The sequence below is a fragment of the Heliangelus exortis genome, chromosome 1 (genome assembly GCF_036169615.1).
Source record: "Heliangelus exortis chromosome 1, bHelExo1.hap1, whole genome shotgun sequence".
Lineage (NCBI taxonomy): Eukaryota > Metazoa > Chordata > Aves > Apodiformes > Trochilidae > Heliangelus > Heliangelus exortis.
In genome coordinates, this window is record NC_092422.1 from 189039643 (window position 1) to 189061883 (window position 22241).

Consider the following 22241-nt stretch of genomic DNA (forward strand, 5'->3'; position numbering starts at 1 on the left):
TCCATAATCTAGTTTTTAAAGCTCTATATTGACACCACAATTCCTTTTTCATTTTCCCTGGGGCTCAGCAAAATTCAGTCACACCTCTTTACATATAAGCATAACTTACATATTTTTGGTTCATGTGCAAATCATGATTTTCCCCCTCAAAAAAAACCCAATTATATTGTTGAAACACACCCATGAGGGACAAAAATATACAAAACTTCCTATACTCATGCCTGTACCCTTGCCAATAAAGAAAGTTGGACCAAAAAACCTGACAAAGCCTGATGTTATATCTCTTAATTCATCATAGTTAGAAGCAGACAACATATGGAACTGGTCTGTCTCCAACACATCAGCCCCTAAAATGAAATCATCTTGAAGAGCATCTGCTTTTCTACATAATTTTAAAACTTTTAAATGGCACGTAATATTCAAATACCAAATTTGGAGATCCAAGAGGAGCTGGCATCTCAAAGACCAACTGCTACAAAGATGCTCAACAGGTAAACGAGGCCAATTTTTTTCTAGCAATGCCATTTTCCAAGTGGTTTTAAACATTATCACTGAGAAATAATAATAATTTTTTTAGTAAAAAAAAAAAAAAAAAAGACAAGGAAACAAGAACAAGAAAACTTAACCATGGTTAGCATTGAGGCTAGGCAAGATTATGGTGACAAAAAAAAATTTGCAATATGCAGTAAGCTAAATCTCGTCTGGAACAAGTTGCCTCCAGAACTGGAAGCAGGATAGCTGCACGAGCATGGCTCTGAGCCCAGAGTAATTAGCCCTGCTGAGAACATGTTAACATGGCTATTTTGCTGCTGGGACCCAAGCTAACACGGCTGAATGGTAAAGCAATATGCTATGAGGACAACTCAAATGTTTTTGGAGATAGATCAATTATCTACACAGTGATGCATTACACAATATAGAAATACAAAGAATGTTAATGACCCAGTTATCCCCAGCCACAGTAAAGGCATGGCTAGACTATTTCCAGGACAAGAAAAACACCTTCTCACTTTTACACACAAGCAGTCCCACAGCAGAGCCTATTGGAGACCCTGGACTTGGAATCACAGAGGAACAGCTCCCTCCTGCCATTATGGGAATACAAATTGCCTGCAAGCACCAGACGGGAGGCGAGGTCGTAGCCTTGAACTCTGCTCATGTTCATGGCTTTGGAAATAAATCACATTACCTAAAGGTGGAATGCAGGGTGTGGCTTAGGCTCTCAACTCAGGAGCTCTTAAAATGATTACATTCCACTGTGTTTAGAAAGTACAGTTTAACCAAGAGGGCTGTGCCTAATTGCTATATTCTCGTCCCCCAGGTACAGCGTGGTATATATGAGGGTGGAATGGCATACCAAAAAAAAAAAAAAAAAAAAAGCCAACCAAAAAACCAAAAAACAAAGAGCTAACTTGTTCCCACTAGAACAAAGGCAACTTCTGGATACGGAATTCTCTGGGAAATATGGGAAGGCATCAGGGGCCAAAGTCTGATTTCTTGGCAGCTGATGTCTTGGAAATCAGTGTCTAAGACTGCATGCTGTAACTTTTGAAATACATCACCAAAGACATTAAAGTAAAGCTTGTAACACAGCAAATGCAAACCGCTGTAATAATAAACAGGATTTTCATATTGTAGCAGAGAGACTACTGCTTTTGGCTAATTTCCACTCCATTCCAGTAGGATGAGGTTAGAACTATGAAAAAATTTGTTTCAATTAGAAAAGAAAGAAACAAAAATCACAACAATCTCTCTCCATCTCCAAAACCTTTATGTCCCCTATAAGTTAGGCTTTTCATTTCTCACTTTATGTGAGTGAGAAAAATAAAAGGGAAGCCTTGGTTCTTTCTAGGGCTATATTTGTCCATATATGAGGTTTTCCTTAAATAGAATTCCAATTCTGTCATCATTTTGTGGTGGATGAGTATAAAAAAATGTGGCTGACTTCTTACTTGTCTGCAGAGTGCAGTCCACATAGGTGCTGCAATACTATTTCTTTTTTCAAAATACAGCACAGTGTCTAGTGCCTGTGTCATGGCTTTAGCTGATGCAAACTGGTTCAGCAGTGTGAGTTTGTAGACTGTGTAGATGTAGATGTAAATGTTTATTGCTATGTTTCTATAAATAGAAATATGTGTATCAGTGCTCTAAAGAATTTAAAGTTTTCACAATTATGCAATATACACATATGTATCTATATGTATTTTTAAAACCAAATAAACTTTGTGGGCTAATCTTTAATAATATTTTTTCTTTTTAAACTTGTGTCCTTACTTGAAAGCAAAAAGCCCAAAAGATTGCATTTTATCTAAATAGAACATATGGATAGTATCAGGCATTAAAGATAAGTCAGTGATACTTTTTCTGCCTTCCTTAAATCAAAAATAGGAAATGTCATTTGCCATGATAAATTACAAAACTGGTTCTGAAAGTGACTGTTGAAAGCACTTGCACCCGATTCATACTGATATCCCCTGGTGCTGTACAGAATGCAGATGATGTAATTCTAAATTAGTGCTTTTAGTGCTACACAGGATGAGTTACTACAGCTCATGCTTCAAGGTGGTAAGTATGAATATAGTCTTATTAACAGGAGAAGTGACAGCTGTTTGACTCTGGGTAAAGAGCTGCCATCAAGAGTATTGCAGCCTTCTGGGTCTGAAAGTAGATGGGAAAAGGGAATGCTTTCCAGAGATTCCCCCTAGGGGTGGGAGATCAGTGAGAAACCATATTGCTGAGCCATTGAAAATTAGCCAAAGAATAGGCTGCATTGACTAACCTCCTTATTGAAAACAAAGCCTATTCTAATTTCAGCATGTGTCCCTGGCATTAATGTACAGGAGCCCTAAGGCACAGTGAGGTAAAAAAAACCCTGTGTTTACACCAAGCAAATTATTTAAAAAGTTGCTGGGCTCCTCCCATTCACTCTTATTCTCTGCTTGCTGAGGAAAGAAGGCAAATGCCTAATTTTATGCAGTACATAACATATTAGTGAAACAGTGAAAGTAGAAATTGTTATGTTATCAATTGTTATAACCACAGACAGTGATCCCATTTAAGAGAGAATTTAGCATAGCGGTGTTTCAGTGCAGAAAACAGATCCAGACACTTTTAATCTGCAAACACAGGAACCTACCTGCATATTTTAACTTATATTAGATAAACATAATAATTCTATTTTAACTATAATAACTTGGATTGTTTGTTTCTTTGCAGATAATCAGACAAATGTTCAAAAAAACAGGAGTACAAATATTCAGGAAAATTCTGCACCCATCAGGAAATTATCAATGAATAGAGAAGGTTGCAAAGCTGACATAAATAATGAGCACCCTTTATCCGTTTCCACTGTTTTGCTTTGACTATTAAAAATAAAATTCAAGACATTTTTCCCATTAATATGATTACTCTACAAATTCAGTATCATCTGAGGTACGATTACATATAATCCTTAGGATTTCCTTACAATACATTTGCTTTTATTATGATATCTCCTTTTTTCTCTAGGTAAAGGATGCTGGAGTTTTCTAACTAATATATCTTAGTTTACAATAATTTCTCATGTGCCTTGCCTTGAAAATGTTGTCTACCAATTTCTCCTAATGCATTAAGTGCTTTCTCATAATCAGCAAATGCCATGTCTAGCAGCAAATCATATATGTTTGTGTTTCCATTCTGCCATTAATCACACTGCTGTGAAATACCCAGCTAAAGATTATCCATTCTTTCGTCTGGCTAAAATCCTACTAAAGAACTGATTTATGAATGAGTATTTTTGTTTTCTTAACTTTTTAGGTCAAGGACAGAAGTGTGAAATGGCTGTGGTCACTGAAATCTTGACTGGAATTAGTAGTTTGCTGGACTGCAGAGCTGCTGTAGATTTACATACCCATACACATGTCCACTCTTGTTTTTTCAGTGCATCTATTAGCTGAATGTGTGCTCTTCTCCTAGACACATCTTACCATAAATCACAAATTCTTTTGTTTGCTGAGTAATTTTCAAGCTTAAGAAGATAATTTTCACTGCCAGCACTCACATCACTAAGAAAATGAAAGTAAATTAATGCTTCTGAATAAGAATATCACAGAAAGGTGCCATTTGTGAGATTGTGGTGATGGTGGTGCTCATATATAGTTGAGAGTGAGATAAATATTTGCTCAGTACTCATATTTATTACTAAGAAGGCAACTTTGAAGTCCTGTTTTCCTGACTTTTATCAGTGGTTCCTGGGTACCTGGGTTCACTGAAGACCAATGCACAGGATGGGAGCACTTATACTGACTGCTTCTGTTCCTGCAGTATTATGGGACAAAGGAGTAAATAGAGAGTACACCTGACACAGAAGTCAACAGACCTTTGTGCTTTACTAGGAAGAAGACCTTAGCAAAACCACCATGCTCTTAAACAACAAATTCTACACTGACTGCTGCCTTCCTATGCAAGAATTGGTTCATCTTCTCATTTCCACTAGGGGAGGCTTAGGCCCATGACAGTGATGCTTCTTTAAAACCAGGGCATCTCATGAAAATTTAAGACTGTATTATGAATACTATAGGGAAAGAAATCTTTCACAAAAGGTAAAAGCAAGCATAATGAAAGAGAAAGTTAAGGGAATAATCATTTAAAGGAGGTCAGGCATCAACCAAATGATTTTTTTTCACACTGCAGCAGACCTGTGCAGAAGCACACTTGCTTCTGGTGAGCAAGTCAAGGACTGCAGTTCTTCCCAGGGGAGGAAACTTCCAGGCAGATGTGGGTGTAGCTCAGAAACTACATACAATTTTAGCCTACTTTCACCTTAGCTGATTATCAGGAATGTGCAGAAAGAAATTACCGACCCCAGCTCTCAGTAATGCCCAGGAATGATGTCCTGAGCTAGGTTGAAGTGATGGGTTTGAATATCCCTCCAGTGGGCATTTTCAAAAAAAAACCACCTTGCTATTGTTTACCTCCAACAAGTCAGTCCTTACTGAAAGTTTATGAAACAAAGCAGGTCACTGTTGTACATCTGAAGGTCAATATATTATCTTTTAGACATGGAATTATAAATTATAAGCTTTTTTTTTTTTAAAGGAGCTGCACAGTCAATATCAAGTCTATTTTTCAGACAAGAAAATTTCAGACAGCAATAGTAATCTATGATCAGAAAATTACTATGATGGCTCAGAGGGTAACAGCACTATTTCCTTCCAATCAGAAGGGGAAAACATGTTTAACACAGGAACAAACTAAACCTTTTTTTGTTTCTTTAAATAAAATAAAAAGATAAGAGTTCTTACCTTACAAACTCTCCCAACTCGGGAAAGGATTGTCTTGTCAGATGTGGCACTATCTTGTGATATTTCTCGGAAAAAGAAGTAAATTTTGTCATCATCTGGGTTATAGGTGTCTGGGATGGGAAAAGCTCCAATGAATTTCGCTCCTAGAAGTTCCCAAAAAGCAAGGTTTTAAAAATCAAAAAAAAAGTCTTCATAGTCACCATTAAATTTCTTCTACAGTATCTGTGTTTATATTGCATCTTCCAGTGAAATAAAAATATCACTATACAGACATGTAGCAGCAAGTTTCTTGCTAACTCTGAGTGAAAGCCACCCTAGACTCTGAAGTATTTACTTTGGTGTGATGGGTTTGTGTATATATGTTACTACTACTTGCATAAATATGCAGGACTGGCTATCATTCTCTGTTTGAAAATAGGATAAATCTCAGTGCAAAATATTGCCCACAAAACTGCCTTGCTGCTCTTGACACCAAAACCAAGGTAAGCAGATTTTCTGAAATCCCACTGTAGAATTTAATTAATTTAATTACTGCAGCAGTTTTGAGTATGAAAATACAATGCAGTTTACTAGAGATAGTTTACAAAGGAATGAGAGAACCTTTATGGATCCATGTGATTAAAAAGTCAAGATAATAACAGCTTTCCCAAGCTAAAGCTTCCTTCTTTTCTGTGCTATACCAATCTTGTAAACTACCAAATGCAACACAATGCCATGCTGGGATGCTCAAGTTAGCACAAAACACAACAATTCGCTGGTCTGACTTAAGGACACAGTGCCTTGTTGTGTATGGAAACAGATTAGCTGTACCATCACAATGGTGTGTTTGGGTTATCTAAATCTGCTTTTTGCAAGAAATGCTGGAGCATACCTTCCTTTGACATGCCAAGCCATTATATTACTTCTGGTCTCTTCCAAAGCTTGACTGTCTCTGCTTGCATCTTATGGGTATGCATATTGGGCAAAAATTCAAGACTTCCTTCACTGTTTTCATCAGCCCTCTCATCCCCAATCTCCAGCCCAGCTCTAGCTGCTCAGCAGTTTGGTTTTCTTTTAGGTTGTTTTGCTTTGGTTTATTTTTTTTCTTTATATTTTGCACTAAATTAAAGATTTTAAGTAATTCCAGGGGCCTCTGACTGCAGCAGAGCAGGCAACAACCCTGTCTTGAACAAGTGAAACCGATACTTGGAGAAGAGATTTTTAAGACACTCCCCAATGTGCTACAATAGCTGAGCTCTTCTGAGGGCACTTGGATCGATGGTGTGTTTCTTTAAACAGAAGTGGCTATACAAATATGGTGCAAAGAGACCCTTGACTCTAAAATACATTCTTTCAGCAATAAAATACACAGTCTTTGTCCCTTGTAAGCAGGCAGACTGCAGTAGAAAGCAGTAAGGATGGCCTAAGATGGCAGAGCAAACAGAGCACACTGACAATATGTGAGGAATACTATTATGAGCTTTTAATATATCTTTGTGCCTTTGTCGTTTTTATAATGTTTGTTACTTTATACTAGCTTTGAGGAATTTCCACCATGAACACTATAGTATACAGAAGTCACAAAGAGGGTCCTTGATTCAAACGTTCACAGTCAAAGGCTTGAGACAAAATGGGATGTGTTGTAAGTGCTGAATGTGCACCTTTGTGACAGTGGAATAAATTTATAGGTCAAAGTAGTCACAGTGCTACTTCCATTTTAAACCATTCTGACATTAGAGAATGGCATCAGCAGAAAAATTAAATGATGCAGGCATCAAGCTCTATAAATTTAAGTTAGGATTTCAAAATGAGCCTAAAGAAAACATTCAATTACCCCTCAAGGCCTGTAAGGTTTCTTTGAAGATCAGATCTCCAAGTGTGAATAAATACATAAATATGCTTCCAGTATGGTTTCTTTAATATGTGGTTGGCTAAATAGCAATTTAATAGGAAAAACTGTGAAATAAGTCTATAGCAGGCTTTTGAATTTCACATAGATTTTTTTTCTTAATCCGCATTCAGAAAACAAAACTGTGAATCTATTTTTTGTTGAGGTTTTTTTCTTTTTTTTTAATTAAATTTCATTGCTTTACTTGGCAAGCCAAATGAAAAAACAAATGTCTCAATACCAATTCCTGGAACCGATTTAGAAGAATCTCTAACAAATTATAGGAACACAAATAATTGATGATTTTAAATCACAATTGAAAACACTGAAGTTGAAAGTTAAATCCAAATAAAAATACACTGTAAAAGATATGAAGACAAAGGGACTGAAAACAATTTAATGAAACAGATCATGACTTGAAAAGCACATTATGTTCTGCAAGTGAGATCTTTGTCTCATCTTTTGTGACAGATCCATACAACAATGCATTTAAATCAGCTGTCAATTAGAGTTTTGGATTCTTTGCATGGGAAACAAATTATATGATGATGATTCGAAACCACTGTCTGTTTTCCCATACACACAGTTGTGCCCTCCTAATTGCTTCAGTAGAAGTTTTTACCTAGATACTAATTTCACTTGTTTGCAACCAAACAGGATTAAAGACATTGTGATCTCCAACAACAGATTGTACAACAGATTCAGGTGTTGCTCATGCTTTTTTTTTTTTTTTAAATAAGCTCTTATGGCCCAGTGGGAAGACCTGTTACACTGCTGGGTTCACTGGAGTGGTCATTTTCTGTTGGTTACCCTTGTAACACAAGAAGCTGTTTTAGACAGTGCATGCCTTAGTAAGACCTACAGAGGAGTAAGACTCATGAGGCTCAGAAAAAAGAGGAGGGCAACCAAGGAAGCATCACTTCTCTGTAAATTACACAGACAACTGAAATGACTGAGCTCAGACAGGATTCTAAGTTTTGCCTTTTACAGTTAAGTGAGCTGAATCCCATCCAAAGCTGGCAGGATATAAAGAAGTCATTGCCTTCAATTCTTTGCCCTGGCAAAATGATCAAATTTCAATGAAAAAACAAACAAAACCAAAAAAAAGACTAATTCTGTGAATGCAATTCAGGGAAACACTCATTCCTACTGTGGCTTTAGCTTCCTCTAAAGAAGGGAGGGATGTGCAGCTGTTGAGTGCAGCCTGTGTGCAGGGCCTGGGCATCCCACCATGCTGGGCTTGGGTATCTGACCAGCGTGAGGCAAACTCAGTTCAAGTGGGTGGTTTTGCCTTCCAGAGCAGGGCCACAAGCCCCACATGCCTCATCCCTGGCCACAGTCAAGGATGAGGCAGCTCCGGTCAGTGGCCGTGGGATCGCCTGATTCTTCAGCTCTGCTGAAGTCTGAGCAGAGGCAGCACCCCCTCTGGCTTCAGTGCCACTGCCTGCAGAAGTATCAGCCTGTGTGAGCATGAGTCATGGGAAAGATTAGCTGCCTTCCTCCCTCTCTCCTTTGTGGAGCTGCTATTCAGTCATTGAGATTAAGACATGTCTTAATTAGTCAAGATAGAGATGCCCTGCAAGGAACTGGAAGGTATCCTACGCATTTTTCCCTTATGCTCTGTCTTTCCCTCCCTTCCCTCAGGAAAGGATAATCTTTTTTCCAGAAAGAGAACAAGGCTAAATTTAAAAAAATATTAAGGTGCATTGTAGCAAAACCTCCTCAGCCCTCTGGAAAAAAAAAAAGTTATATATTTTATGCTTATCTTAAGTAAAACATGAGTTACGCCTGGAAATAATTTATTTCTAATTGAACAATTATTCAAGTTACTCTACAACTTTCCCTGAAGGTCTAACACACACTTGGTAAACGGGTGGTAGATTTAGAGAAGAGGAGATTTAGACGAGATGAAAGTGTTATACCTGGAATAAAGTAAATATTTTCTTTGTATCAGTATCAGCTGAAAGCACAAATGTGTATAATTGGAAATGTAATACAATCAACTAGTAATATATTGGCTACCCCATGGCTTATTGCAGATATGATCCCATCATTTAGAGTTCCACTCAAAATTTTCTCCAATCTTAAAAGGACCGTTTCAAAATATTAAAAGCACCTCATTTATATCTATGCCTCTTAGTATAACAGTGCATGGATTGTGTATGTGGAGGCTTAGACAGAGCATGGCTGTAGCTTTTTATATGACTGGAAACAAGGTAAGTAGGTATGTGTACGTAAGTATATAAGGGGTCTTCAGTGTTTATATAGTAATTTATATAGTGGGGTAATTTTCATGTCGCACTCTTACACACTAAAGCTTTTTTACAAACCCAGACACACTAATATATTATTCTCCTTAGAAAATTTTACCAATACAGATGCTTTAAGTGAAAACAGAATAAAACATGAATCAATTTAGAAGAAAGAAGAAAGGCAGACAACCCCCACCCACCCTCCAAACTAAAACATACAAACAGTTCTCAAACCTTAAGTATATTCTGTGCTCTTATATTGTTCCCTTGCCTCAAACTGCTCAATGAAGAAACATTAATTTAGAGAAGAGCATTAATTTGCCATAAGGAAATGTTTGGATCTGGATATTTAAGCTGTAAGTTGTTTTGGGTTGTGAACTGAACCCTGTAATACTCATCAAGGTGGATCTATTCTGATGATAACACCAGGTGCTCCTCCAGACTAAACTGCAGTTAATCTTTTTTTTTTTTTTAAGGTATTATAGTATCCCTGAGGAAAGTGGCTACCCCAGACATTTTTCCCTGATGAACATCAGCAGGCCATCAGTGAATAATACTGTATATTCAATTGCACAGTTAATTACAGTTCAAGAACTGTCTGCTGGACCCTTTCTGCTCCTTATAGTTTACAGCCCATTTCTGGACTACACTGCACAAAGGATGTATAGAAAGGTGAGAAAAGAGACAGAAGAAATGGGATAAGAAAGGTTTTGAGCACAGGAAACAAAAGTGGGAGAAGGCAGCACTCACAGATGTGAGATTCTTTTATCTGTTCAAAACACTTCTCCTATTTGGAAAGGTAAAATGACTTTAAGTGGCTTCTCCTTTCCTCCTCATTCCACAGCAGAAATCCTGATGTTATGGACTTACATCTAGGCAGAAACCTAAGGCAACAGCTTAGAAGAAGTGAGAGAAGGGGTAGGAAAGAAAATTAAAACAAAAAAAGAACATTTCCTTTTGTTGAGGTCGCAAGGAGTTAGGAGGGAAAATTATCCCTTTCAGAAGTTGTCTGCTGGGAAGACAACTTAACCCTGTGGTCAGTAGGCCCTGGCTTTACAATACACCCATAATAGTTACATAGGCATCCTGAAGCAGGGCCAGTGTTGCCACATCTTTAAAGACAGCTGATGGCTAAAAGGAGGATGCTTTAATTGAGGAGGGTTAACTTGTGAGTGAAGTTTTCCATGTTTCTCTGTGTGTGGTTTGAGACTGGCTGGGTGTAAATGCAGCTGTTTTTTTAGAGGGTTTAGTAGCTCAGGATGTTTTTTAACAGGCAAGAAAAAGTTGTGTTTTGCTTGGGAAGCTATTTTAGGGTGCCCTTAGTGGTTCTAAAATGATTGTCACAACAACAAAGAGTATTTTCCCCCCTCAAAAAAGGAAAAAAAAAAAAAAGACCTCCTACCTAAGAACACAGAATTTCTAGTCTGTCATTTCAACATGGTATAGGGAACAGCTTTTAATAAGTGATCGGAAAAAAAGGTTTTAAAAAAAATATTCCAACAAAACTGGAAACAGAAGCATTTAAGTCATGATAGCATTCCAGTTATGGGACTTTATACAGATATATAGATAAAAGACAGAAAGAATGATAGGTCATAGGCTCCTACTCTTTCCATAATTAGCATTTTCACCTCTGTGACGTTTTTCAAGTGCAATTTTGTTCCACTGAGCTTTTTTTAAAAAAGCCTACATAATCCAAAGATACCATGATACTGTATCTATATTTATAGTTACTGGACATATGTTTATTTAAGGAAGGGGCTATTAACTTCAGAGAGGCAGGGATGATGCAAATGAAAACAGCATATGTTTGGGATCTTACCAGTAAGCCAGTAATGTTCAGAAATGTCAGTTCTGATGTAATGGTGGTCGTGAGAAGGGCCCAGAGAACGTGTTAGCGCCGTGTCTTTGCCAAGGAAATCAGAGGCTGTTCCAGCATAAAGATATTCGTCTGCAAATGAAAAAAAAACAGGGTTTCTACAGCTATGGGATGCAGAAAATTAAATCTATTTGTCTTTTGTTGGGTGAACAACACCTGTGTTTAATTGGCCTATGAACTCATTTAGTGTTTTAAAATATTATTAGCTTCTATTTTATTAGGATTTTGGGTTCTGTGAGGTTGCTTGCCTTTAAATGAAGGTAATATTTGTAATTACATGCCTGAGAAGTAAAGGAGTCAAAGTCTCATTTTCAGATCTATTAGACACTCAGAAAAGTAAATTCTCTGGGCTTCAATGTGTGCTGGGCTCTTAAGGGTATAAGGGTGCATTCAATCTGAGCATCCAGGCCTGTGAGCACTGACCATGTACCAGGGGGCCACAGAGAGGACACAACCATCTATCCATTCAAGTTAGCTCTTTGTGTCTCAGGTTTGCCATTGCTATGATGGCTTTGCTTTTTCTGGGACTGAGCTTAGTATTAAACATGATGGATTCTTCACTAAAGGAATTTTGTAACTTGGCCTTTTCCTCATGAAGTTATTGCCATCCAACACTTCATGAACAAAGAGCATTTTAAGCAGTACAAGAATTCTTAACTCCGTGACATGGTAATGGTAAGAATATAGATACAGATCCAAATTGTGATCATTTTGAATTAGCAAATTCACTAAAATAAATGAGACATCTCACTTGAATAAGGCATCCAGAATTGATCTCTCGAGGAAAATGTATCTATAGTATAGTACACTGGGCTTGCTGCATTTGCAGTTACTGTTTTGTCTTCTGCAAGTTTTGTGGGCAATGCCAAAATTCACAGCCTTAAGAACTGCACAGTATTTTCTGTTTTCCTTCAGATCTCAGAATTTTTCTAAAAAGATGTGAAGAAACAGTACTACTGTTAATTTTTTTAAACAAATATTGTATTTTACAATTATCTTTTTTTTTTTTTATTCTACAAGATAATACAATTGCCTGGAAGAGACTGGCTTTCATTTCATGACTTGCGACAATAAATCTCTGGAGTTCGTAAAAAGAAAAAGGTTCCTGTTCATAAATGATCATCATATGAAAAGCTGTATGATACATAAAAATCCCTTTTCAAGAGTTCCTACTCCAGATTTTCTTATACTCTGTGTGAAAATATTTCACAAGATCTCTTAGAGAGAAGCCCTTTGTTGAGACTGAATACAGAATAAGCACCATTCAATATACATGTTTGTGTTTTCATTTGCAAAAGATGTAAAAGGCACTTAAAAAAATAAGATCAAGGAGGAGAGGGGGGTGAACAATACCACAACCCACAATCCACGAATACTTTATTTGGCAAAAAAAAAGATCTATCAGCTTTCTTTTTTCTTCATTATTATTGTTACTTATGTATTATTTCCATGACAGTATTGGAAAGCATGTCTTTCAGACAGCATGTCGCCTTTGTGAAGAAACAATAGTGCATTCTGAAAGGAGTTTGTCATAATGAGGAATGGGCAGGGTAATTGGTGTTTGCTAACTGACAGGCACTCAGTGATCGATAAATCTGAAGAGCTAACAGAAATTCTCCATCCTTGCTTTGCCTCTGCTGACAAGGCATTTTCATCACTTCTCTTGGCTTTTGGTACCTCTCATTCCAAGTTCTAGTTATGTCCAGAGCAGTTTTGGTTAGCAGTAATTTGTAATACAAGATGAATGATGAGCAGGTGATTTTTTCAGTCAGAAAGACTGGTTTTTCAAATGTATCTGTGGAATTTACTTGGGGCAAAAGGTTGTGTAGAATTCAAAGACACATTATAGACACACATGGGTGAAAACATAATGAAATATTATTTAGCTCATATATGCATAACTGATTAGAAAGTGCTTTCTAAAGGATACAGCTAATCTTTATCACCATTTTGCAGATAAATAAAACTAGGCAGAGAGCAGTGACATGCCAAAGGTTACTCCTCTCATAAATGGCAGAGACAGGAACCAAGCTCCCTTGAGTCCCAGGGTAGTATCTTATCCATGAGTTTACACTGCTCTCCTAGTACTCTGGGAATAAAGTAATCATTAAAAGACTGGCCAAGAACTCATTCTCTGGTCAGGCCTGTAACTCTTTACAATGCTCCTTGTACACTATTGCAAAGCACTTGACACCAGGCATGGTCAGAAAAGGGATACTACAACACACTGACCATTAATTTTATCTATCCTGCAAAATTCTTATGTACTGAAGTTCATGTTTTAGTTAGCTAAAAGACATCAGCTTCTTCATTTCACAAGATTTAATAGAGCAGTCAAAGCACTAGAGTGCTACTGGAATTAGTCAATACTATAATAAATCATGGAGTCCCGCTCCACTTAAAAAAAAAAAAAAAAAAAAAAAAAAAAAGAAGGAAAAAAAAAGAAAAAAAAGAAGAAGGAAAAAAAGTTAAAGTCTCTATAATGCCATTTTAAAAATAGACTTCATGGTCATTAGATAGTACTAGGGGTCCATGAGAAGAATAAGTGGGGCTTTAATCTATTGTTTTTAATAAAGGAAGTCCTGCCCCATCTGCTGGGTCAGAATTACAAATCATCTATCTTATTATCTGAGAATAAAGACTGAACATTAGTCATATTCTTTTTATAACACAGAGTGACTGATACTTCAAAGCATTGTCACCACTGCTCTTTGGCTGTAAATGAAAACGTCATGGTGCTTCACTCTTATCTTGTATTCATATGGTTGATGGACAAGTTAAATGAAAATTGTCCAAAGCTATGAACCAAACCATGACAAAAGTAGCTCTTATAGTGATTTGAAATCCAGAGGTCAAGCTGACATTCCTTGGCACCAAATGTCAGACCACACAGTGCTGCGATGCATGCAGCAGGCAGATTGCACTATCTTGCTCCTAGGCTTCCAGCTTCAGAAGTGGCTACTCGAATAAATAGAAACCTCAAAAATGTATTTATGGAAATAGTGGATGTCAGCAGACTTCAAAGAGCAGAACATATTGATAATTGCAGAAAGAGGCCCAGAAGCGCTTGAAACATTTCTGTCCATGTGGGAATTTTTTGTTGTCTTCTTAAAGGAGAAATGACTGGGTGAGGATGAAACCACCATCCTGCTCAACTGGCAGAGGCTTCCCAGCTGCTTGAATGTTTGTGTTGCTGCTCTTCCAGCTCTTTGGTGTCTGCAGACTGAGGGCTCCCTCAGCTCCAAGAGGACAGAGCAGCATCAGAGAGACAATGAATACCAGAGGGGCTCCAAAGGTGTCATCTCCTGAGTCTCCAACCATGGGTTCATGTATGAAACCATTGCACATCTGAGAGGAGAGCCTGGCTCCTGTGGTTTCTTACCTGCCATCACTGAAGCAAATGGCTGCTGAGGATCAAAAGGGCATTTCAACCTGCCAGACTCCAGGTTCTGAGTATCCAGCCGGAATACCATTTCCTGAGAATAAACACATATTCATTATCCTGGTGTGGCTGCAGAGAAAAACTCACTTAAACAACTATTCTGCTAATATATGAAGTGAAGTTGTCACTAATATATGAAGTGATCATGCAGCTGTCATCTCAACACTGATGTTTACAGTCTGTGTTTCTGTTCTATATCTGGACTTTTTTCACTCGCTTTTTTAATATAACATGTTTTCTCTATAGTGAAACACAAAACTTAAAAAAAAATAGAAATATTTTCAGAAATAAAGATGCATTGTTAATTTCTACTCAAATTAAAAGCTGGATTGTACTTAAAAGTCAATGGCTTCCATTTGGGAAAGTGCTGATAGAGTGTGTTGCAACAGGAGACCCAGAAGGGATTCTGGCTGACTCCTAAATTTCTCCAGGGACTGCTGAATAATGTTTGCAGCAGACACAATTCAGCCTCTTTTAAATGAAAGCAACATATGCTCTCTCTTGTTATTTTTAACAGGGCTTAATGATACAGAAATATCACAATAGATCCTTCCCGGTAGCTCCCAAATACAGTGTGATTAATTTCTGGTCACAGAACAAGGGCATAGAGCAAGATAAAGAAAAGAAATAATTTTAAAACTGTTCCTGATGTTTTCACTGGCCAATCAACAGCTCAGTTGTTGCAAGCAGTAATTCGAAGTTTTGCTATACTTTGGAATTGCCAAAATGGACCTTTTTTGTTCCTTTCAGTGGTTTCCTAAAAGCATGCTTAACCTGAAACCTATAGAGTGTCCTTTTGAAGGCAAATTGATTGCTCAGAGGAATAGTCAAGTCTTTGCAGGTATAAAGACTTGACTTTCAGAATTCTCCAGCTATTAGAGATGGGAGATTGCCTACAGCAGTACTCCTAACATGCTCCCCTACCTCCTGTGATATTTAAAGTCCCACTAAGGTTCAGGAAAAAAAATCATTGTGGGTTTAATGTATATTGTAGAGACATAACTTCTGAAATTAGTTTAAAAAAAATCAAAACACTTCAGTGATTTAAACAGTTACTTTACAAAGGATGATTTTAAATATTTGTTTCTATACTTCTGCCTTCCAAGAGGATTTAAGAGGCCATGCTAGCTAATGCCCAAAGATGGCCACGTAAGATCAGTCTTCTTCACAACACATTAATTAAATTCATTCATTCATTCAGATTATAAATGACCAAATATTTTTATTTCATTCAGTTGTCTCCTAGACTCTCTAGACTCAGAAGATAAATGTCCAGAATATTGAATAATTAAGCTCCTTAAGAAAAGAAAAATCAATTCCAATCTATGAACATTAATTCCATTTCCTCCTGCAAACCTGGCTGATACAAAACAGAATTTAATTGTCAAACAAAAATCCTGTTTATTTTCTCAAACCTATGAGATATCAGTTAAAACAAATTCATAGGCTACTGAAGTGGATCAGAGCACACCAAGGACAAAACAAAATTTTAAAATATGGTGCTTTTTTTTTTTTCTTGCTTTTTTTTTTTCCTTTTTTTTTCCTTTGCTGGCAATGCTATGCAAAGTTATGTTAGTCTCTCATTCTCATTTCTTCTAGAATGTGCAATCCTGAGCTGCTCAGAGATCAGATCCCTTCTGTATCACATGAAAAAGGGCCGTCTCCAAGTCCAGCAGTACTCAAGGGGCTGAAGGCCTTACAGATAAACATCAAATATTTCAGACTTCACCCAGACAAACTAATGGACACTACCAGGCGTTCACACAGAATTAAACTCCTGCTTACACTTTGGACAAAGCTTTCAAAGAAATGAGCATCCCTTGGAGAGCTGTGGCTAACAGCACCAACCAGGCCAAGTCTCTTCTTCACCAGCCAAGAGAAGTTTTGGCAGTGACTTCAGCAATAGCAAGACGAGGACTTTAATCCCCTTTAATTGTGTTATCCCGTTGGGGATTTGTACTGCTTCAAAAGCAGTGTCTGCTGTGGTTTTGAGTCACCTGACCCATACTGTTTTCCTCTCTGTTTTCACAGCACTGGCACTGGCCAGTAGACCACTGGGCAGATCCACCAGAGGCTTCCTGAGGTCAGCAGGGCACTGCTTGGTTTTGCAGCCTCCGTGAAGCTATCTCAGGACCTGGCTCTCCCAAGCATCCTACAGATTCCTGTAGAAGTTGCTAATTACCAAACATCCATTATCCATTCTTAAAACCCAGAGTTTAAAAAAAAAAAACAAACCTGGGGGAGGGGAGAAGAGAAAACTAACAGAATGGATCTGCAATAAAAGTGCTCTGAATTATCACGTGGGACTCCTCACTTCTGCTCATACAAACAGGAGAAATTTTCATCTGCCTGTTAAATTCACACCCATGGGTCTGTCCTCAGCACCCCCTGCCACGTCAAAGGCAGTGCAAAGATGATGGCTGTGGGGTGCTTGGGACCCAAGAAGGAAAGGCAAAATATACCTCATGCCATTCACAGCTGCTGATTCACAAAAAGGCTGCAGAAGAGATGCACCATCAGAAAAAAAAACAAGTAGTGCTGAACACTGCCCAACCTCCCATTGCAGCTGAGCAACAAGGAGGAATGCAAAAGAAAGGCAGGACTGGGAGACAGTGAGGGGATTAGGAAACACAATACTGGGATTCTTCTTCCATTTCCTCTCATAAGGTAATTGGTCATGTCTAATTGAGACAGACCCCTTGTCTAGACTGGCTGCCAGACTGAACAATCAGACCAAATCCATAATTTCATAATGCCTGATGAAAACAACCTTCACAAACAAAGTAGTTAAAGGTGCAATGGTAGAGTGAATAAGGAATCTTGCTAATGACCCAGAGGTAAACCAGAGCTTTACTTATACTCTTGCTGAGAGCTGTTCTGTTGAATTCAGCTGTGTATTTGATCATTCAAGCTAAGGAATCAGCATGATACAAGGGATATAAAATTTCCGTTGCTTCAACTGGAGTATCTGAAGAAGTGAAGCAAAGAAACCTAAAAAATTATTTTGTTGCATGCCCAGTTATCCAGCTTAGATGAAACAAGGCGAGTAGTATTAATGTCTTATTAGGGAAAGACCACCACCATACATGCAGATTTCAGGCAGCTTCAGTTTTCTGTAACAAAAGCAGTCCCTCTGGGCTGGTTGACCAAAACACAGATTATGTGGGTCACAGATCATTCTCAGGCTGGGCAAGCATTAATAACATTTTTCTTTGTCGTTTTTTGGTTGGTTGGTTTGGGGGGGGATTTTTATTTCTTTTTCTTTTTTTCTGTGAGCATCTGCCCTTGTTTACACATCAGGGTACCTAGTTTGTTTCATTGTTTCATTTAATGACATATCATTAGACATCAATATTCTAGAATTTCACCAATATCCAAAGAAAAGAGAAGGTTATTTCTACAGCAGCATAGGAAAACAGCACGAAAGGCAAGCAGCCAGACAGTTCACATCTCAACACTGTCTGAGAACAGAGCCTGTGTTATAAATATAGCCAAAGTGTTATACCTATAGGAGTTAAAAAGAGACTTGTGTACTAAGTGGCTGCTTGACACAACACCAGAATGCTTCTGTTGTTGGGGTTATGTCTCAAACATTTACCACTTAGGATAGAGATTTCTTTGTCACCAGCAAATGAAGACCAACCAGTTGCTAACTTCAGTTCAGGAATATGCCACAAGTGATGGAGAATGCCCAGCACCTACTTAGCTACAGGGCTGGAAACCATCTGCAAAGACTGGAGATGCCATCATGGGCTCAAACTGAGAGACCATTTACAATCTCATGCACAAGGAATAGGAAACAATCTCTATGGACCGAGGTTGTATCTACATTAAAAAATAGAACTATATGTGTCATCTTGAACTCTGCTTGCATGTGAGTGTGTACGTAAGCAGAAAGCATGTGAGGAAATGACTTACTACAAAGACATCTGGGCTAAATGTTCTCTTCACTTAGTTAATCATACAAAAGTGTCATTCTGAAGAACTTTGTGTATTAAGCCTACTGAGGGAAGTGCTTTGTTTAAAAGTGATACGCACATATCAAATGTGAGAACGAGTTCCCGTCTGATTTGCAAAATCCACCATTTATCCTGTTATTTATGCAAGCTGCTGTCAGTTCATTTTTTACACACTCACATAATATTTTCCAGCCTATGATCAATGCTAAACAAGATGAGGGTTATTCCTTGACATGTCAGAGTGGTGAGGAAATTAAATTACCTCTTTGTGAGTTCCGAGTTCAATGTATCCGCAGAGAGGGTGAAAGGCTCCTGTGCCACAGACATAAACATGGGTTCTGTTGTAGGGCTGAAGAACCCTGATAAAATTGGCACATTCTGTCTATTGGGAAAACAAAGAGAAAAGTTAATTTTAATGTTTCATATTATACCTTCTAGCGGGATACAGCTATAGTACTGACTCAAGCCTAATGGGCTCAAGCCTCGTGGAGAAGACTGTTTACTAAATCGTTCAAAGTTGTGACAGCTACAGCTTTACAGTCACTACCTAGTAGGCAGTTCGTTAATCAGACTTGCAAGCTGAATTCTGCTACAATGCTTACAGCCACGAGAAGCTGTGTGGTTAAAGCTCAGTTTGGAGGATATCTGCTCCCCCTGTGCTGTAGCAAACAACCCCTGTCAACAACTGGGCAAAGGTTGGAGAGCCACTGGATTAGTCTGGCTACCAATCCTGCTTTTGGTCCCATTTCAGGGTCCTGAACAAGGATCAACACCAAAGACTGCACGATAGAAATAACTGTGGTGGACTGAAGGGCTTCAGCTTACTTCCAAGGGTATGTTCTGTGTATGAATAAACACATTTACCTATAAGGAGGTACTTAAGAGGGAATACCCAAGAGCTATGCATATGTCAAAGCTGCCACCGTAGACCTACGTACGTGGGAGGCAAGCTGCAGAAACAATGTAGAAAGCAAAAAGGAGATTATTTCTGATCTAAGTTCAAAACAAACGTTCTCCTCTCTGGTCCTTTTCCCTTTGTCTCAGTGTCGAAATAGATCTGCACTAATCCTCCACATAACCAGTATCAGAATTTTCCCAGTGCTCAGCAGAGGTGTTGTTTAGTTTTTATCTGCTGTAAAGATAAGGGCAGCAATAAGCTAGGATAAAAAGTTGAAATTCCTCAGGCAAAGAGCTCAGTAGAGTGTTTTGAGCTGGTGTCCACCTTGGTAACAGACAAGCTGGACAGAAACCACAGGATTTGTGGAAAGAAAAGGAAAAAATTTATTACACAGACAGGAAAAGTTTACATTTATAGTGGGTCTAGACACATGATGTAATCTGTGCTATGCAAAGGAGATATGAAAGTTTTGTTTTACATATGAATGCACCTTTAATATACTTCCTAAAGAGACTTCCTGAAGAAGATGTGTGGTTCCAGGGAAAAGCTAATGAGTCTGAGATTTTGTTTTAACCTTGACTATGGCTGTCTGTAAATTAAGTTAATTTGTACTCTGCTCTGCTACTCTGTTCTGTTAATAAATTATAATTAAGTTATATTCAGGGTATTCCCAAGAAAAAAGAAGCAGTTTGATGGGAAAGAAAGGATTTCAGGGGAAGATACCCTGGGATGCATTTCAGAGGAAAGTCCATTCATCTCTCAACTGCAACTATGACATACAAGAATGCCTTAGTAAGATTGCTGCTTGTGAACTGGTTTGGGTTTTTTCTTGTAATATTAAACTTTAAAGAAAAAAATAGAAATGTAGCATTTTTTTGTAATGAAGAAAAAAACATGTTAGTTCATCAGTCCAGGAAAATGGTGTTAAAACCAGTTTACTAACCCATTTTGTGCATCTAGAAACACATCTGTAGTTATACAATAATCATGGCATTAAAAATATTTATATATACCATACTTACATGGGCATCTTTCCCAGCTAATTTGCATAATTCTACCTTTTCTTTTGCTGCAGTCCAGTATATCTGTAACAAGACCATAAGACAATTATGAATATTGTAAATTGTCCTGTGACTGTAGTTGAACTATTTCTTTGAATGAACGATTAAAACTAATTTATTCTTGTTGAAGGAATTTGCATGCAAACTGAAATGAACATTACTTCAAACTCAGAGTTCGATTGCAAAAAGTGAAGAGGATTTAAATCAAAGCCCCTGTTCTTTGTAAAATTTTTCATTCAGTATATTTACTTTTTAAAAGTACTTAGTTGATGGCTGGCTAGCACACCTTGTCACCATTATGCATTGCATTTTTTCTCCAAGCTATGATGACTCAAATCACCTGGAAGCTAAATTGACTGCAAAACAAGGAAAATTACATTTGTGAAAGATTTGGCCCAGTGAACTTGGCAAAGCCATCACAAAAATATGTAGCTCTTACTGTCAATTTTAAAATGAAGTTTTGTTCAAAAAATTAAGGGTAGATGTAAAGAAATGTGTAGAATAAAAAGTACATTTGACAGAAATCAGTAGCACAGGGTTTAAAAATATCACTCATCAACACTACACGGAATTTATTGGGACAATGACATGGAAGTTTAGAGGAGCACCATGTACCTTAGATAACTGATAGCATGTATTACTGTTGTTACTGTAATTCTGTAAACTGGGTTTGGGTGTAGATGGAACCAGATGACAAATTACTGTCAGTTATTGTAACCTCATTTGTGTTAGTGAAGAAGTACCTATGAACAACACCTCATGTTCTGGCTCAGTAATTTAAATTAAACAGTCAAAATTAGATGCTACTGAGAATATATTTGATTCTCTTAAATTCAAAATATAAAATAAGGTCTTCAGAAAACCATACCAAGCACAGATCTTTTTTCCTTCTTGTTTTGACAAGACAAAGCCATTTCTCATTACTAATAATAACAACAGCAACAAATCACACTAATTTTTGAGCAACATTGGTTAGGAACTTGCCTCTAGTCCCAAGAACCAATAAGCAGATTACCAGTAGTCACAGATGCTTTAAGAGTAGTGTTGAGTCTCAAATCACACTTTGTAAAATCTCAAATAGTGAGATACATATGAATAAAGAATTATTATATTTTGATTTAGGAAAAAAATAATCATCAAGGAACGATGAACAACTGAACAACACACAAAAAAAATGCTGTCATATTCCCTTTCAGCTAGGTGGCATACTGAAGGATGTGGCTTGCCACATACACAGACTGAGTCCCCACACAGGTAAGGAAAGCAAAAAGTGCTCTGTGTCAGTAAGCTTTATCACTGTCCAAAAACTACAGCCAGTGTTTCTTTCAATCTGGAGTCTTTTCACTTCACTTTACTTCTCCCTCTTCTCTTTCCAGTGAAAACAGACATGTTAACCTTCTGCAAAGGAATCAATTTTAAGTTACTTAAACCTTAACCCTTTATGGCTGTATTTACTTTAAGTCAGAGATAAGGTAATATGACATCTCAGCACCGGAGCACCAAGAGCTCCTTTCCCAGAGCATTTTTTCAAACTGACATCATGAGAGCATCCAGGTAGGATAACATAGTCTGAAATCAGCAGTGCCAGCTCACACAGATTA

General features: G+C 37.7%; 1 protein-coding gene across 2 annotated transcripts in view; it reads right to left on the minus strand.

The window, feature by feature from the left end:
• SEMA3D (semaphorin 3D) overlaps window positions 1-22241 on the minus strand; it is a 138422-nt gene that overhangs the window by 43194 nt on the left and 72987 nt on the right. For both annotated transcript variants that reach the window (XM_071734054.1, XM_071734055.1), the window contains 5 exons: window positions 20602-20664; window positions 18944-19063; window positions 14663-14756; window positions 11224-11352; window positions 5283-5425 (listed from right to left, as the gene is read on the minus strand). In XM_071734054.1, coding sequence (XP_071590155.1) covers window positions 5283-5425; window positions 11224-11352; window positions 14663-14756; window positions 18944-19063; window positions 20602-20664 — 549 coding nt within the window. The remainder of the gene's footprint in view (window positions 1-5282; window positions 5426-11223; window positions 11353-14662; window positions 14757-18943; window positions 19064-20601; window positions 20665-22241) is intronic.